The 19,213-nt window shown below is 40.7% G+C and overlaps 2 protein-coding genes across 4 annotated transcripts in view; one reads left to right on the forward strand and one right to left on the reverse strand.

Annotated features, from left to right (window-relative positions):
* SEC24D (SEC24 homolog D, COPII component) overlaps window positions 1-1,680 on the forward strand; it is a 160,858-nt gene extending 159,178 nt beyond the window's left edge. For all 3 annotated transcript variants that reach the window (XM_089691782.1, XM_089691784.1, XM_089691783.1), the window contains exon 23: window positions 1,073-1,680. In XM_089691782.1, the coding sequence (XP_089547908.1) occupies window positions 1,073-1,213 (141 nt within the window). In that variant the 3' untranslated portion in view covers window positions 1,214-1,680. The remainder of the gene's footprint in view (window positions 1-1,072) is intronic.
* Window positions 1,681-11,155: 9,475 nt separating this feature from the next.
* Window positions 11,156-19,213, reverse strand: part of METTL14 (methyltransferase 14, N6-adenosine-methyltransferase non-catalytic subunit) — a 55,875-nt gene continuing 47,817 nt past the window's right edge. The window contains exons 8-11 of the mRNA XM_089691785.1: window positions 18,704-18,796; window positions 14,001-14,117; window positions 13,602-13,812; window positions 11,156-11,626 (exon numbers count right to left, since the gene is read on the reverse strand). Of these exons, the coding sequence (XP_089547911.1) occupies window positions 11,310-11,626; window positions 13,602-13,812; window positions 14,001-14,117; window positions 18,704-18,796 (738 nt within the window). The 3' untranslated portion in view covers window positions 11,156-11,309. The remainder of the gene's footprint in view (window positions 11,627-13,601; window positions 13,813-14,000; window positions 14,118-18,703; window positions 18,797-19,213) is intronic.

The following is a 19,213-nucleotide window of genomic DNA, read 5'->3' on the forward strand; positions in this document are numbered from 1 at the left end:
TGCAAAGTCTTGGAGGCAGCTTTGTAGTGGGGTTCCCCCTTTCACTTCACTCGAGAGAAGACAGCATAGCAGCCCAATGCACAAGGGGACATTGTAGGGATATGTTGCTACCTTGTTCACTTAGTCCAGAGGCACTCACCAGTCCAATTCTCACCCATCACGGTGGGTGTGCCCTGTAGGATCTTCAGGGACTTGACTCCCCCTGAGGATCATTGCCATGGACCTGTAGAGCACTTTGCCAGTAAGTTCACTTGGTACATTGTAATCTGGAGATTGCTGCCTGCAGGATCCAGCACCTACTGGAAGCATTACAGGTCATCACTGCATTTGCATTTCATGGTCAAGGTACATTCCCTCTTGGCCTACTGGCTGTAGTGACCAATCCCTTAACAAACCCATTAGGGGTGTTAATAATTATATTATATTATAATAGACCGGAAAGTGTGGAACTGAAGCCCATGAAAGGAGATCTTCAAAGAGACATTGTAGGCACACCCATTACCTAAGGACATGAGCAACAAAATGAGGCTTAGCTGAGGTAGGAGAGGTTATGCCTGGGCAGGGATTTATTCACTTTAAAGTGGCGACATAACCCAAGTAGCCATGAATGTGAAGTTAGCTGTGTCCCTTGATGTACTCCAAAAAAATAATTTTACAGGTAAAACAAAAATCCTAATTTTGTGTGTTCCTGGTGGCTGAACAGAGAGGCAGGAAAAAAATGTTTCACATGTTATACCACATACAGCATTAAACAAACACTGTAATCAATCAAGAATTAACCACTATGAAAACAGACGTACTTTTGGCCATTTGAATTCTTTGACTTACATTTTATGCTTACACCCACAGTTCTAGCTAAACTTAATTTGATATATTGCCACATTTTAATGAATTTCATGATGTGTGAAGTTGCCACATTATTATGGAAATTTCTAGTGAACCTTAAGTGAGATATACCATTTCCTTGGGTATTTGGAAGATGACTATTTTCATGTGTGATGTTGTTAAATGTGCTCTCAGCTAAAACAGTCCACAGATATTTACATAGCTCTTTTTATTTGACAAATTTCAGCTTGTCTTGGTGAAGCAGAAGGATAAGGCAGAGATGGCGTTCAGACAGCTGCTGGTAGAAGATAAAGGCCTACTTGGGGGAGCTTCATATATGGATTTCCTCTGCCTTGTTCACAAAGAGATCCGCCAGCTCCTTACATAATTGCTCCAAGATGCCTCCATGATACATCCCTCAACATGTCAGCAAACACACTGCGTCCAGCTGTTGCTTGCTGTGGAGTAATGTGCTGTACAAGACATGATGTGACCACAGTCACAATTACAGTCCTTTATTCAAAAGTTCTGACTTTTTTAAGACCCAAAGACTAATCAGGCCTCTCCCTGGAAACAGATATCTGAATGCTGACTTAAAGGGAATTACTTGTGTGTGTTTATCACAAGAATGCTGTTTGTATGTATTTACTGTATGTCTGAATGTTTCCTCCAATCATTTAGTGATGCTATTGTTATAAAATACACTTCAATCCTTCCAATAATCTTCCCTGTGCATTTGTTACAATTAAGCACAAGCATTTAAATACCTGACATTTAGACAAGGGCTTGTCATATCAGAAAATCAGGGAATTATAGTATGATATTTTATTACTATTAAAGGTGACTTTGAAGTTCTTTTGCTTTCCACTGGCCTCATTGATGTCTTTGTGCATGAGGCTGTCAGGCCTTAGCACTTCTTATTATGTACAGATTATTTGAAGAATGAATTGTAGATACAGAGGTTGTTTTATTAAAGGAGCTGTGTGAATTGTCACTTCAATTATCCAAATCATGTGAAAAGCAAATTCATTTTTACTTATTTCATCTGCACGATAACTGAAATGAACATTCACATTTTTGTGTGAATGTTCTCAACTCCTTTTGTAAATTGGTCCAATGGATTTTGTTTTTGAGAGCCAATTATCTGGGGAAAAAAACTGCTGCAGCCCTATAAAATTACCCAAATCCAGTCAACAAGCGTAGGAAAAGAATAGAAATCTGTTCTATATTATACAATGGTACCTCGGTTTACGAATTTAATGCGTTCCCCGGGACGTTTCGTATTGCGAAAAATCTGTAACCCGAAACGCGATTTCTCATAGGAATGCATTGAAAAACACCTCCACACTCAACACCACATGCTACCCACAGACTCCAGCATGCACGGGGTAAGCACTATAAACCTCCCACCCGTGATGCATCCTGGGGAAACTTGCTTCGTATTGTGGAAAAAATTTGTAACCCGAGGCATTGTTTCCAATGGATTTTCATTCGCAAACTGAAAATTACGTTAACCGAGGCGTTCGTAAAGCAAGGTACCACTGTATTAGGACATTCATGTTAGTAGTGTAGGGTAGGCATGAGTCATTTGTAGTATGACCTGAGAGAATATAGAGGCTGCAAAGCTGACATCTGCTTATAAAAATGGGAGTTGACTGGTTGACAAACTGATTCCGGTGTCCGTTTAAGAAAGAAAGAAAAGCCAAGATCCTGATGATCACAGCTGATCTCTCAGGTGTGCCAGTTTATGAAACTGAGGAGCGAAGAACATTTTCTTCACTTCTCATCACAGGACACACCCTTCTGTCATTCACTTTTACAGAGATGGCCAAGTTTATGAAGGTGAGATCTCACTGGCCATCTCTTTAAAATATCTCCATCCCAGATTCTCCAGCCCAGAGCTGGAAAATCTCGGTGAGAAGCTGCTGTGATGTGAGGAAGAAGGTTTTTTCCTTCCTAATTCCTTCAGGCCCAGCGAGGTTAAACATTGATATAAATTATAACTATATATGTTTAAGTATGTATATATGTGTTTTGTATATATAGTGTACAATATATATATATATATATATATATACAGTTGCAAGAAAAAGTATGTGAACCCCTTGGGATTACGTGGAGTTTTGCATGAATTGGGCATAAAATGTGCTCTGAACGTCATCTAAGTCACAACAATAGAAGAACACAGTCTGCTGAACATAATACTACACAAACATTAGATGTTTCCATGGTTTAAGTGCACATAACATGTAAACATTCACAGTGCAGGGAGGAAAAAGTATGTGAGGCCCTAACTTAATGACTTCTCCCAGAGCTAATTGGAGCCAGGAGTGAGCCAACCTTGACTCCAATCAGTGTGATGATATTGGATGTGTTGCTGACAGCTGTCCTGCCCTTAAAAAACACACACCTGTTTTGGGTTTACTGGTTTCAAGAACCACTGTCTGATGTGAACCATGCCTCGCAAAAAAGAGCTCTCAGAAGAACTACGATCAAGAATTGTTGACTTGCAAGAAGCTGGAAAGGGTTACAAAAGTATCTCCAAAAGCCTTGATGTTCATGTGTCCACGGTAAGACAGACTGTCTACAAATGGAGAAAGTTTAGCACTGTTGCTACTCTCCCTAGGTGTGGTCATCCTGTAAAAATGACTGCAAGAGCACAGCGCAGAATGCTGCATGAGGTAAAGAAGAATCCCAGAGTGTCAGCTAAAGACCTACAGAAATCTCTGGCACATGCTAACATTTTTGTTGACACATCTACAATAAGGAAAACATTAAACAAGAATGGAGTACATGGGCGGACACCACGGAGGAAGCCATTGCTGGCCAAAAAGAATATTGCAGCACGTTTGAAGTTTGCAAAAGAGCACCTGGATGTTCCACAGCACTACTGGCAAAATATACTGTGGACAGATGAAACCAAGATTGAGTTGTTTGGGAAGAACACACAACACTATGTGTGGAGAAAAAAAAGCACAGCACACCAACATCAAAACCTCATCCCCACTGAAAAACATGGCAGAGGGAGCATCATGGTTTGGGGCTGCTTTGCTGCCTCAGGGCCTGGACGGATTGTTGTCATTGATGGGAAAATGAATTCCAGAGTTTATCAAGACATTTTGCAGGAAAACGTACGACCATCTGTCCGCCAACTGAAGCTCCGCAGAGGATGGGTGATGCAACAGGACAATGACCCAAAGCATACAAGTAATTCAACAAAACAATGGCTGCAACAGCACAGAATACGCCTTCTGGAGTGGCCCAGTCAGAGTCCTGACCTCAACCCGATTGAAATGCTGTGGCATGACCTTAAGAGAGCCATTCACACCAGACATCCCAAGAATATTGCTACACTGAAACAGTTTTGTGAAGAGGAGTGGTCCAAAATTACTCCAGATCGTTGTGCAGGTCTGATCTGCAACTACAGGAAACATTTGGTTGAGGTTATTGCTGCCAAAGGAGGGTCAACCAGTTATTAAGTCCAAAGGTTCACATACTTTTTCCTCCCTGCACTATGAATGTTTACATGTTATGTGCAATTAAACCATGGCAACATCTAATGTTTGTGTAGTATTATGTTCAGCAGACTGTGTTCTTCTATTGTTGTGACTTAGATGACGTTCAGAGCACATTTTATGCCCAATTCATGCAAAACTCCACGTAATCCCAAGGGGTTCACATACTTTTTCTTGCAACTGTATATACACACACACAGTATAGTTATGGTGTATTGTCGTTTAGAATGCATTCACATCTGAGCAATGCGGAATTGTTGGCAGATTTGCACAATTCTTGCTGCAATTTCAAATTGTGCTAAAATTGTGTTAAAATACGTAGTGCCGCAAGCAGTTATGAATTATCATGGGTGGCAGCCTCATTGGGACACAGAGCACCAGGTAAGAGATGCAGGGCATGTGCCCTAGGCGCCCAGTGCTAATGACACCCCTGGTCCAAACCTTCTGTGGATGGTAGTATGACCAGACTGTTTCTAAATACCTGTATCCCTCAATGGACTCCAAGAAAAAAAGATTTTATAGTAAGTACAAAAATCATATTATAATACTGAAGATTTTAGCACAGTAAAAACTGAAGCAGTTGTGGACATGCAGTGTAGATTTAGAGATCCAGTGGAGTAGAAAAATGTACTCCGATTGGCTTCTAAACTGAACAAAGATCTGCACTGTCCCACTTCACAGGCAGTAGTAAAGTATTGCCCATTAGATGTAGGATCTGCCACAGGCCTTGAGATTCCCATGTGTATGGGAAAATTCAATCATAAGCATTATAAAATCTAATTTTTCAAATCTGCGTTAGTCCAATTGAGTTGTTTAATCTTCTATGCAATAATCATTTCAAGTAATGGATTTCAAATAGCAAAAAAGTCTCGCACAGAAGGGCTGCATGAAACTTATATGGTTCAGCAGCTTCTACAATGTTTTTGATGTTAGTAATTGAGATATATCCTTGATGGAGCAGTGTGTGCTGAGAATGGTGTATTGTCCAGGGAGAGATCAATAGAGGTGATCACAATATGGCTTATGTGCAGGCACTGTGATCTAGCTGTTCCTGGAACAGTTTCTGTCTATGCTTCTTTAGGTCCAGCGGGAACACGGGGAAATACAATAACTTATTGTATGGCACACAGCCAAGCTATTGACCGAGCAGATAAAATGTGTTTCGCTTTGTAATTGTAGGTGTGTAACAGACTGCATGGTGTGAATTGTTGGATATGTATGTTGTATTCAGAGCTTCTACTTAGACAACCATACGCTTGTTTTTGAGTTGGTATTTTTCATGTCATGTTTTGAGCTGTGTCTCGCATGTTGTTTTCAATAGACTAAACAGGCTTCAGCAGAATCAAAATGATTTTATTAACGATTGCTTTTCAGTTCAATCATTTTTGTCATTCAAGCTAGCTTTCGTTATGGTATTGAGCGTGAGTTGTGCTGACCTTGGATCTCATAAGAGATCAATATAATCACCAGCACTATGGAGTCCACAAATATTACTACCTTGCTAACATCACTGGGTTATTTAGAAGAAAAACAAAGCTCTTATCTTTTGAAAAATAACTCTTAACTGAACAACTAGTTTTGAACATAATGGTCTTTGATAAATGAACTTGCACCAGTACACCAAGATATCAACAAGCCAGTACTGTTGGGGTACAGGACTGCCATTGGAGTCATACGTGCCTATTGTTTAGGTCTTCCGAGCGGACACTGCATCTCATTTATTTGTGCCAAAGAGAAAAACAAACATTTTCACATAATCAGAAATATGCCACAGTCTCCAGTCAGATCCTTCCTTCCATGCTCTCAATCTGCTGTTGGGCAACAAGGCTGTATGCAAGGATTCCTTTTTCACTTTTTATACGCCAGACCCCTTGTAATGGGGTGTAAGTATTTTTAACATTTATCCATTTTATACAATGACTTCCCATGAGAATGTGTTTTCTATAAATGGAATGCTTGTTAACCACTTGCCCTCCAAATGATTTACCCTCCCTTCCTGACCAGGCCATTTTTTTTGCAATACGGCTTTGCGTTACTTTAACTGACAATTGCGTGGTCATGCAATGGAATTTATGTCCTTTTTTCCCCAAAAATGGCACTTTCTTTCGGTGGTATTTGATCATCTGTGCGGGTTTTTTTTTGCGCTATAAAACAACAAAATACCAACAATTTTGAAAAAAAATATATATATATTTTGAGTTTTTGATATAAAACATATCTAGTAAAAAAATTTTCAAAAAAATCAAATTTCGTCATCAATTTAGGCCAAAATGTATTCTGCTACGTCTTTGCTAAAAAAAAGAAAAAAAAATCCCAATACGTGTAAATTAATTGGTTTATGTGAAAGTTATAGCGTCTACAAATGGCGGTATATATATATATATATATATATATTAGTAAGGGCGGCTATCAGCGACTTATAGCAGGACTGTGGTGGGCACTCTGACACTGGAGGAGGGACTAATGGCCACTGACACTAATACAGTGATCAGTGCTACTAAAAAGGACCGACACTGTACTAATGCCACTGGGCAGGAAGGGGTTAACATCTGGGGCGATCAAAGGGTTAACTGTGTGCTGTTTTACGGTGTTGTCTGTGTGTGCTTAAGGCTCCATGCACACTGGGTGTTTTATTATTGTTAGCTGTGTAAAGTCAGTTTTTTAGCGTTTTTGTATTAGCGTTTAGCCGCAGTTGCTTTTTTTAGAGGTTTTTAGAGGTTGTAAACCACAGGCATGAAATATGAACAAGGCATATCCCTCTATAGTGTAGACTTGTCTCAGTTGAGAGCACTAAGGGTCATTTCTGCCTGCTGCATTCCTCTATCAATAAGAATCAGTTCTGACAAGTTTTCCTGACACCAAGAAGAAAATGGTGACAGGGGAGGGACCTCCAGCAGATTTGACAGACTCAACTCTATTCCTGTGAGCTTCCATTCTCAGCTAACAACCCAGAGGAAGCATGGCAAATAAAATGTAGGAAAAAATCGAATTGTTTATCTCTATACCTGTCTCTATACCTGTTCTGGGCGCCATTTATGTCTGGGGGTTGATGCAATATCTTTACAATCAATAGGCAACTACCAACCATAGTTCCACCATCCAACCACTGCCACAAATTTACATTCGCTTAACAGTGGCTTTCAATGCCCATGCAGAGTACCATAATCAGCCTAAAGGTATTCTTAACTTCTGACTGCTGATGTCACCAAAAAGATTGGCGCGGGATGAGAGGAGCCATCTTCACAGAGTCAGCGGCATGGGATACCTCTACTATGCGAGGTTAGTGCCCAGTAATTGAAGCCCATTTCTGTCTAGGTGGCACCATGACAATAGGACATATATGTGTAGCATTATACAGGGGGCTGGTATGAGGAGTCTTAACTGAGGCCCATAATGTGCTGGTGCATGGGACCTGTGTAATCTATGTGCACCAATGTCCTTTCCTGCCCTGCTAAAAATGACCAAGACATGATAAGTCTTTATGCATGCTTTTTTTTTACCATATTTGTATGTAATTACGCATGAAAAACATATAAAAGTCATAATAAAAGCCACCTCTTGTAGAAATCTTAGTTTTAGTGGCTAATATACAAAAAAAAAAAAAAAGAGGAAGTCCAGATATCACTGAAACCTAGGTTAATAAAAAAACAGGCCAAGAGTGTCTGCTGAACTGTATATTACTGGGTGCTTTTAACTTTTGTTTCTAAACTGCCTGCAGTGGGCAGAGTGCAGTACAATCTACTTCAAGCCAGGCCTGGATGGTCAGCTACAATTCCGGTATTTACTAAAAGGCCTTGTATCTGCAATATTAGTGATCTTATCACAATGGTTTTGGAGCCATAGTAAACATGAAACTTTCAAATAGTTTCAAGCAAAGGAAAAACAAGGCACACACCACAAAGCGGTGAGCTAAGTGTACAGTAAACTGCTTTAACTTGTGTTTATTGGTAATTGCTGCTTGATGGTTGCTTTTGGTAACTGCACACATGCAACATGTCTTAGATTGTAAGCTCCAAGGAGCAGGGCCCTCCTATCCCTCTTGTATTGAACTGTATTGTTGCTGTATTGTCTCCCGTTATATTGTAAAGCGCTGAGCAAACTGTTGGCGCTATATAAATCCTGTATAATAATAATAAACAAACAAAAGCAATCAACATGTACATGCACTGGAAACAAACACAGAATGTGGTTTGCATTGAGCACAAATGTACAGCAAGTTAGAGTTTTGCACTGATCGAAACAGCAAGTGATAAGATTTAACCCCTTCACGCCTAAGGGTAAAACAAATCTTAATGCCTAAGCACAGCTTTGCATCTTTGACATGTGTCAGCAAAACTGTACATATCATCACAACTACTTTGTGCATCCAGGTGAATTATACCATGTTTTTTCAGGACAAATTGGGCTTTTATATGATGATAAATGGTAATGGATATCTCTTGATTTTTTTTGTATTAAAAAAGGAAAACTGGCCCAAAATAGTAAACAAAAAAAAACAAAACATTTTTTTTTAGCCACTATCCTACAGGACACTTACACCCCCTTTCTGCCCAGGCCAATTTCCAGCTTTCAGCGCTGTCACACTTTGCATGACAATTGTGCGGTCATGCAGCACTGTACCCACATGAAATGTTTATCATTTTTTGGTGACAGATAGAGCTTTATGTTGGTGGTATTTAATTACCCCTGGGTTTGTTTTTTTAAAACAAACCAAAAACCACTGAAAATGTTGAAAAAAATGTTTTTTCTTAGTTTTTGTTACAAAATTTTGTAAATAAGTGATTTTTCTCCTTCACTGATGTGCACTAATGAGGCTGCAGTGATGGGTACTGATAGGCAGCACTGACTGGCACTGATAGGCAGTCACTGAAAGACATGACCGAGCCAACATCTGCTCTTTCCGTGGATCAGTGATCAGCTGTGTCCGATGGACACAGCGCACCGCCGATCGCTGCACTGCGCGCTCCCAGAGCCGCGCACGCACGGTTGGAATGGGAGGACGTCATGTGACGTCCTCCCAGAACGAGAGAACAACCTTGCGCCCGTCATTGTACTATATGGTGGGCAGGAGGCGTTTAAATATAGTTGTATATATCTTGCTAATACCATAACCAACCACCAAAGAACCCAAAATAATTTCTCCTGCTCCTTACGATCACAGCGATACCACATATGGGTGTTAGTTGTTGTTTGTACTCGTAGTACGGCCCAGAAATAATAGTGCGCATTTTGCTTTTTTTTTTTATCCTGCCACTAACTGACACTGATACGAATTTAAAAATAAAAAAATACTGACAAAAAAAAAACAAAACTGACCCAAACCTGGCACTGATCTAGATCAAACCTTAGTATTTTAATTTATTTTGTTATTATTATATTTATTAATTTTTTTTACAAACAGTTTTTTTCTCTCTGAACGGAGATAGATACAATGCATCTTTCTCCTCCATTCAGAAAGAGAAAACGGGGGGGCTTCACAGTGACTGATCACTGTGATAGTCAATCAGAGGCTTTCACAGCGATCATGTTTGCTAATTTGCGCACGCTCTGTGCCAAGGGGTTAATATTTCTGCTTGTATTTATTGTTATACTTACATGTCTATACATACATATAATAAATGTCTACAACTCGATGCCCTCTAAAAAATTTTCAGGGGTTCCCGGAGCTCAGAAAATGTTTCATGGTTGCCTTCAGAGTATAAAATTTGAGAAAGAAAACTGATAGATTTCCAGACAGGCGATTAAACTTTTCTGCTACCAAAATAGTAGAGATGTGTACACACCGAGTTATTTCCATACAACCAGCTTGTTGAACGAAAAAAAACCCCAAAAACCTCACAGATTCCTGCATCCACACAAGCGATACGAATGCAGGGAACTCCCAGGTTACGCTATTCTATTCTCACAGCTGTAACCGGGACTCCCCGCCCCCATCAGAATACACTGATCAGCGCTGCAGCAGCAGATCAAATGCTGTTTTTCCAGCAGGACTATTCAACAGAAGTTGATCTAAGAATCAGCTTTTGTTGAACAGACGGGTACACATTAATTGAATTTTTGATGTGATTACCCAGCTTTAGCCACCCGTTTGAAAATAAACTGAAATCAACATAATACTAACAAGATGCTTGCCAAGAAATCGTTAAATCTCTCAGTAGTAGATATAATCACCAGGTAGCCCCAGCCATAATGATGCAGCAGCCCATTAGTATGGAAAGAAGAGAAGTTCACTTCCTAGAGAAATACTTTTTCAACCATTCTCCTTTTGTAAAAATAGACACACACATTATAGTCTGATTATACGGTTTCATTTAGATTAGCCAGGCATGTAGTCTAAAGGCTGGGTAAAAATTGAATGGAGAGTTCAGGTAAGTCCTCACACCACATTTCTGGCCATTTAATTTGAAATAAGATTGTAGAATCGTATTAGAACATGTAGATAACTTTACGTAACTTTATTAAGTGGTTGTAAAGGCTAATGTTTTTTTTTTTTTTTTACCTTAATGCATTCTCTGCATTAAGGTAAATAATCTCTCATGTTTTGCTCCCCCCCCTTCCCCCCAAAATACTTACCTGAGCTCGATCTCAATCCACTGCTGTGCCCGAAAGCAGCACAGTTGCTGGCTGTCTCTCTCCTCATTGGCTCAGAGACAGCAATGGGAGCCACTGGCTCCCGCTGCTGTCAATTACAGCCTCTAAGGAGAGGGGGGTGGGGCTGAGCTCCCCTGTCTGTGTCTAGACATAGGCAGCGCGGCTCAGGATGGAACCTGCAAGAAGTGATCAGTTTCCTGATTTTCCAAAACACATAAAAGCTGTAGAATTATATATTTTATTTAAAAAAAATTTATTATGAAGAAGCTTCCAAATTTACAGTTTATCAATCTATTTTCAAAAGTTACATCAAATTTTTTTTTAAAGGACAATTCTTGTGACCACATAAAAAGAAAAAGTAAATGCTTATTCTTGAAATCAGCGTGGGGCGAATCCCCCTCTATGTGGTCCACGTCCTCTGAAACCTCCTCTGTCACCGCGGAAACTTCCTCTGTTTCTTTCTCTACCTCTTTCTCCTCTTCCTGCAGAGGGTCCACCCCGACTGCCACCTCTGGAATTGCCAAAGCCGGATGTGCCAAAACCACGGTCTGATTTAAGTGGGGGTGTTTTGGGGCGAAGCCTCTCTATCTCCTCTGTGCAGCCTGTGAGTGTTGAATTTGGGGTATTGAAATACGTACCATAAGTCTCAGCATTGAAGTTGCTGTTGGTAAGAGTAGGTCCCACTGTAAGCCAGCCTGAAAGCAGAAAATAAATGGTATCAGAATATGTAGATGTAAATTGTGATTCTAAGCAGTCTAAACTAATGGCTAGGACGATCTCTCATTTCATCCTTTGTTATGATCGGAGGCATACCGAATAAAGGGAATGACATCAACACAGCCACAGAACATCATCACCTTGTGCCAGTGTTAGCCACTTCTTATGTGTACTCCAAGCTTCCCCATAGATTCTTGTAGCGACTTCAATGACCAATATTTACAGTGGGGATCACTGTAAGACTTATCCTACACATTACAATCTAACCATCTCTGTACGTTCAACTTTAGATTTACCATTACTTTGTAAATATGACGACCTTCCAAAACTATTCAAATCACTCTATATCCAGTCAGGCAGGTCCCTTGAACTACATAAATGTTGGCAGATCTGAGGGAGATTGCTCAATCACATTGTAATGTGTGTGGTGAGCGTAGGCCTCCCTAACACAGGAACAGTGTGCAGACTGAACTCGTTGTGCCCTATAGAACTATAAAGAAATATGTTCACTCTAGTAAAGCTATCAGTGGCCATCTGTGTTTAAAGTGTTACTAAACCCAGGACCCTGCATTCACTATATCTGCACTCCCACAGTACACAGAACATGGAAATGCAATTATTTTAGTAAATATAAACTGCTAAATACCTTTTCTCATCAGCAGTTAGAGCAGTCTTGTGACTTCTATCAGTGTTCAGCAGAGCACTGGTTATAGCTTGTAGGAATTTTCTTTCAGCTCTAGGAGGATGCAAAACCCCTGACCTCTGTCTGGGCAGTGCTGATTGGCTCTGTGCTGATCACATGCACTCTCCCCAGAAGAAAAAAAAACATCTCTAGCAATACACACTAAACTGAGCATGTGCAGAATGGCTACGGGTTCAGTCTGTCTTATCAGGAGATAAGACGTGGACATTTGAACAAGGAGGAGTAGCAGACAAGACAGGATCAAAAGGCCTTTTTACACAATGCAGAGGATTAACCCCTTAGGTTCCACAGTGAGTATAACAAGCATGCTTTACTGCATATACAAAATGATTTTACTGTTGTGGGTTTAGGAACACTTTAACATATTTACATATGTTTAATATATTTGCATTGAATAAACTTATAGAAAAACTTGTACTTTGAAAAATACAAGGGCTACCATTGCTCCAGAACTCCTAATGTGCAATATTATGTATTCTAGGTTTCAGCCTCAAGAAGCTAAAGTCACTGGAATAGCATGGCAACCAGAAATTCACATTTTCAGAAGGCATCCTCTATATTTTCTCAGTAAAGCACAGATTACATGTGCATATGTACCCAGATTATGGATATAAAGGTCTTTGCATACCCCAAACAAGCAGTGAAGGAGCTTTATAAAAAGCCCTCACTGACCTCTATAGCTGTAGGCACTGTGGAGTATTTTATCCTCAAAGATAACAGAGGCTCTGAGGCACCTATAGGTGCTTACAGCACCTATTTGTTTACAAAACACTGCCATAATGGAAGAAAAGCTTTTATTTTAGTGCTTATGTTGTGAACTCCGGTGTTTAATTTTTCGACATTGTGTCAGCTTTGAAGATGAATTTCTTCAAAATACCTACAACTACTGAGGTGAATGAAAACTTGCATTGAAGCATTTTTGCTCTTTTACAGAATATGCAAATACAAATAATGTTCCTTGTTTGGGCAGGTGGTCACTTTCAACCTGGCAACAAAGGAATACAAAGAAATGGCAGCAAATCATTTTGCATATAAATCCCCAACATTTTCTTTGAAGATTAACTTATCGACTACACTTTGGGATTTTTTTTTCTCATTTCTCTTCCTTTTCAAGGTACACACACTCATAGGGCAAACAATTACATAGAGCTCAGTTTTTCATCCCTGTTTGAACTAGCTAAAGGTCAGGAATACAGCAAGGATTCAATTAAAAATGTTGTGTTTGCACTGATTATCTCCTTAAGTCTTACCAGGTCTTATGGTGCTGTCTCTTCCAAAGAGGTGGAGCCGCCTTCTTCCTAGACAGAAATGTTCAATAATGTGAAATATCTCTACAGGCTTTTCAATGTTTCCTATTTCAGGCTCCTCTGTGATGATAAGGTCAATGTCAACATTGGCATGGATGAAATCTCCATCAGTGCTGCGGTGAACTGTTCCTTTAATACCCATAAGGCAATGTTCCTACAGAAACAAACAATTCAAAGTTATGTTAACCCAAGTCCAGCTTTACTAACTGGCTTTTATTGTTAGTGGGGGAGCAGTGAGATCATACCAGAAGTAGGCAGAAATTAGCTAAAAGCATTTAAATCTATATCTTTTAAAAAAAAAAAATAAATTCCAAATTCTAGTGACAAATGGTCACACCATACCTTCGTCCTCTGGAAGATTGCCTTGGGATCCAGGGTCTTGGTCTTGCCTGGATTATCTTTATTGGTTTTTATCCAACAAATGTCTTCAGACCGCCTGAATCCCCACTTGCGAAAACACTAAAGATAACAGTATTAAAATTAAACAAATAGATATCACTGGCAATCGCACACATTTTCTCACATTGTATAAAACACAATACTGTAAAGATTAAATTGGTATTATGTCTATCACAACAGACAAAATCCATAATATGTTAGTGCAACCTAACTGGAAGCAGACAGCAAATCACAAAGCAGGCTGGGTAAGACATGTTAAAGAGGAGCTGCAGTCTAATTTTTCAAAATTAAAAGTCAGTAGCTACAAAAACTGTAACTGCTGACTTTTAAAAAAAACAGACACTCACTTGTTCCAGAATCTAGTGTTGTGCTCATCGAAGACCCTTTGTTACACCGGTCTTCGATTTCTGGCACCATCTTAACTGTGGGCACTGTACATGCATGAAGCACGCTATGCATCTTAAATGGTCCCAGTGTCTTCTGGAACCTCTGACATGTCCCAGAAGACTGCAGGAGACAGAGAGGGGAGGTGAACTTCCGCCCGGATCATCTAGGCCAGTGGTTCTCAACCTGTGGGTCGCGACCCCTTTGGGGGTCGAACGACCCTTTCACAGGGGTCCCCTAAGACCATCAGAAAACACATATTTCCGATGTGTAAAGAGCAGCTACTGTGTAGAAAGCAGCTGCTGTGTTGAAAGCAGCTACTCTGTTAAAAGCAGCTACTGTGTTGAAAGCAGCAGTATTGGAGGTAAAACGACACTCATGAATTATAATTACTGGGTAAATAATTTTATGGTTGGGGGTCACCACAACATGAGGAACTGTATTAAAGGGTCACGGCATTAGGAAGGTTGAGAACCACTGATCTAGGCGATCCGTGCAGAAGTGGGAGTAGGTATCTGTCAAAACTAGGTACCCAACAACTCCCCACCCCACCTCCAAATAAGTCCTCTTTGTTGAAGAGAAATGGAGGAGGAGGCCTTAAAGTGGAACTTCCCCTTTTGGTTGAAGCTCCGCTTTAATGTGCAACTATGACCAAAATGTAAAATTATATATTAATTTCTATACTGTAGTTCGATTTTTTTCTAGCTTACTCCTATTAAAGATCCTGGAACAAATTCACTTTGCCCTGAGAGTAGGCGCTGCTGTGTCACACATTTCACAGAGCCTGCCTTCTGAACTACAGAGGTGCTGAGAGGAGGAGTTTCAAGAGGCGGAGTCAGTTCAGGACTCACTGATTGCAGGCAGCAATGTGCCATGGGATATGTAGTCCTTTGATATTTACTTTAAATTTCTGAGGAGAAGCTGCAAAGAATGCAGGGAATTTAGGAAGTTGTGGAAAAAAGATGGCCAGCAGTTAGACAGCACTCACAACATGAAAGGAGATTTTGTTTTAAAGTAAGCCTATACTGTATTGTTAATAATAACTAAGGTTTGTATTGTTACTACAATGCTGATATTATATAATGAAAGAGTATGCCATGACCATAGAATTCCTTTCATGAAAGTTCATAATGTCAGAGCAGCAATGTCCAAGTTACATAGTTAGTCTGGCTGAAAAAAGACAAAAGTCCATCCAGTTCAACCATAGAAAAAAAAAGAATGATCCAATTTGTTCCTGCAGGGGAAAAAATTCCTTCCTGATTCCCAGAGAGGCAATCGGATATTCCCTGGATCAACTTTACCTATAAATAGTAACCAGTTATATTCTGTGTATCCAAGAAAGAATCCAGGCCTTTTTTAAAGCAATCCACTGAGCTGGCCAGAGCCAACTCTTGAGGGAGTCTATTCCACATTTTCACAGCTCTCACTCTGAAGAAACCTTTCCATGTCCGGAGATTACATTTCTTTTCCTCCAGACGTAAAGAGTGCCCCCTTGTCCTCTGTGATGACCTCAGGGTGAATAACTCTACACCAAGTTCACTATATGAACCACTGATGTATTTATACATGCTGATCATATCCCCCCTTAATCTCCTCTTCTCAAGAGAGAATACATTCAGTTCCTCTAATCTTTCCTCATAGCTGAGCTCCTCCATGCCTCTTATCAGTTTGGTTGCCCTTCTCTGTACTTTCTCCAGTTCCCCAATGTTCTTTTTGTGAATTGGTGCCCAAAACTGAACTGCATATTCCAGATGAGGTCTTACTAATGATTTGTACAGGGGTAATATGATATTTCTCTCTCTGGAGTCTAGCCTGTTAATACAAGAGAGAATTTTGCTCGCTTTTGAAACCACAGCTTGGCATTGCATGCATGCAAGTTGTCCTACAATACTCTTTCATGCCATTGTGCTAGGGGTGTGAAAATCTTTGAAAAAAACTACTTTTCCAAGGGACACAAATTGGGGTCCCAATTTACTTGTCCCTCATGACAATCTACTTGTCCTAAAAAAAAAAAAAAAAAATTTTTTAACTGAAACCGTATTTATATCGGAGGTGCTTTTAGGAAAGTCTGGAGCTTTTAAAAATGAAAAGGGGTTTTATGACGACTCAAACTTTCAATGCTACTAACTTTGCGCTGTTTCTCTCCTCCTCACCTCCCTGCCTGTCTCCAGCACAGCACCCGGGGACTAGCAGGTATAGGAGAAACTGCAGTGTGGCGAGCATCGACTGGGTACTTGTCAGGTGTCAGGGACCCCAGGCTTTACCGCGGCGCTCGAGTCTGCGCATGCACGGTATGACAGGGCGCACTAGCGTGCGGGCACTAGGACCTGGGCGCCTGCGACGGTAACGGCGGTCGCGCATGCGCACTCGCGATCGCACGCCTGGCACCAATGAGAGCGCAGGGCACCCTATTTAAACAGGCTCTAACTATGCTCAAATTGCTGTATGGTCTTTTCCTGTTATCCTGTGTTCCTGAGAGATTGCCTTGTTGCCGACCCTGATCCGTTGACTGTCTCCTGCTCTGATCCCTGGCTTGTCTGACCATTCTCCTGTTTTATCCTGTACGTTTGACCTCCTGTTGCTGAACCTGGCCTGTGACCCATTTATCCTTCTGCCTGCCGCTTTGTACCGTTCTGCCTCCACCGTTACCAACCTGGCCTGTCTGACTTCGCTCAATCCACCTCTTCACATCAGGCTCTCACCTGCTACGTACCATCAGCAAGTGCCTCTACCACAGCTGGTTGCACCCAGGGGCCGCGACCTGGTTTTGTCCTGCTCCAAATCCATCCCCACTATCAGGGGCTCTGGTGAACAAGCAGGTCAAAGCTTAGATTCCGCTCCCCGGGGGAATCCCGGTCTGTGGAGCGCTAGAGGATACCACCGGTCGGTCCCTAACATCAGCAAAGGGGAGTGTCGGGTTATTTACCGCTCAGCAGAAGCGCATCTGCTGAGTGAGTAAATGAAGCGCTGGCCCCAACAAGAAAAAGGAAAAACAAACTTTATTCCTTCAGGTTACCCTCGCATAAGGAAGCACTTGGGTGCTCAGTACGAGTGCATGCTCAGCAGCCAAATTAAGCTCCAGTGTCTGCTCCATTAAAGGATAAGTTCACCTAAAAATAAATAAATAATAATATATGCACATTTTTGCAGGTAAAACAATGTGCATTTAATTTTTTTTTAAGGAGCCTGGAAAGCATTGCACCAGCAATCAGCAGGTCACTGGTTCAATGCAGGACTCCTGAAGACCGTCAGTATAATCTGTTTGTACAACATAAGGGCAGGCAGTTTTACACTGACAGGAAGAATCAATGAACTACTAGAACGTTCAACAGTGCCATGGTAGTTCAGAGAACTACAAGCCGACATCCGATAAGGATGACGGTACTTATAGTTGATTCATTCACAGAACTCTGAATGGATGACACGGCTGTGTGATGGAGCCCCACAGAGCCGCGTTCTTTTCAAAAAGTGAAGTGAACTTCTACCCGTACTGGTGTCACACAGAGGGCTTGCATAGCCCTTAACGGCCAGTTCAGATGTGTTCTGGACATGTTTTTGCATGCACATTTTTTATGTGTTTTTGGTGCATTTTTGACGTGTTTCAATGCATTCCAGTTCATTTTTCCCCTCTCTTTTTCTTCAATTTAAATAGGGACATGTGCATTCCAGTGTGGTTTTGATGCGCGTTACCGCGTTCCAGTACAGTTCTGTGCAGGAAAAATGCAAACTGTTCTAGTTTTTTTTATGCAACCGGAACACACTGGAACTGCAAGCACTGATGTTAACTGTGACACTGACAACCATATAACCTACTTTCTATGTGTTTTGGATGCAGAAAAAAAGCAACTGAAACGCATGTAGTGTGAACTGGCCCTAAAACAGGTGTAACATGTTCCTAAAAGTCAATTACTATAAAATCTCTGATATTAAATAGGCTGAATTGACGTACAATTCACACAAAGTTAAATAATAAAAATTCACTTCCATCCAGAAAAATGATGCAGCACTAAAGTACGTGGTACATTCCCAACAGGATTATAAAACACCTGCCTGGACACTCCACATCAAGACAAAAACAGAGACATCGCACACCACTCCTCTTACTCTAAGAATGTGAATGGCTCATCTCCTCCGTCATATTACTTCACCCACCTGCATCCAGAAATCTCATAACAGATTTGTCAAATGTTTGCAGAACAAGGAAAGCAGGAAGCAGCCTCCAGCTGCATCTATATATCGGGGATTAGCTCGCTAATGCTTACCATTCTACCGAAATCCAGACCTTCTCCAGAGCCACACCACAGGAAAAGAAAGGCCCTCTGGCCAGCAACACTTTCTATATCCAACTTCATTATCTGAAAGAGAAACATAGCTTCAGTGGATGATTTCACAATAATTCACATCTTTGCAAGCAGTCTGACAGTTCGATGCTTGAGTAAAGTCCCTGAGCTTAGACATTAAAATCACAAGGTCTTACATCACAAGTGTGGATCTAAAGCTTTTAATATGCACCAGATGCGTATAAAGGAGACAATTTATGAGTAATGGAAAGATATATTAGAAGTGTAATTTATGAGCATGTGCTCCAAAAACCTTTTAATCTAGTGTAAATGATTACCTATCGGGTCTTTACAATACACCATTAAGAATTAGGTGGGAGAGGTAAAAGGTCAGGACCAAATGGAATACTGGAGTAAACAAAAAAACACCTGGATGGAACTTATAACACATATATGGGATACTTGAGCCCCTTTCACACAGGGTGGACCTGA

Source organism: Staurois parvus, unplaced genomic scaffold, assembly GCF_062004578.1.
Source record: "Staurois parvus isolate SC_StPar_1 unplaced genomic scaffold, SC_StPar_1.0 ptg000572l, whole genome shotgun sequence".
Lineage (NCBI taxonomy): Eukaryota > Metazoa > Chordata > Amphibia > Anura > Ranidae > Staurois > Staurois parvus.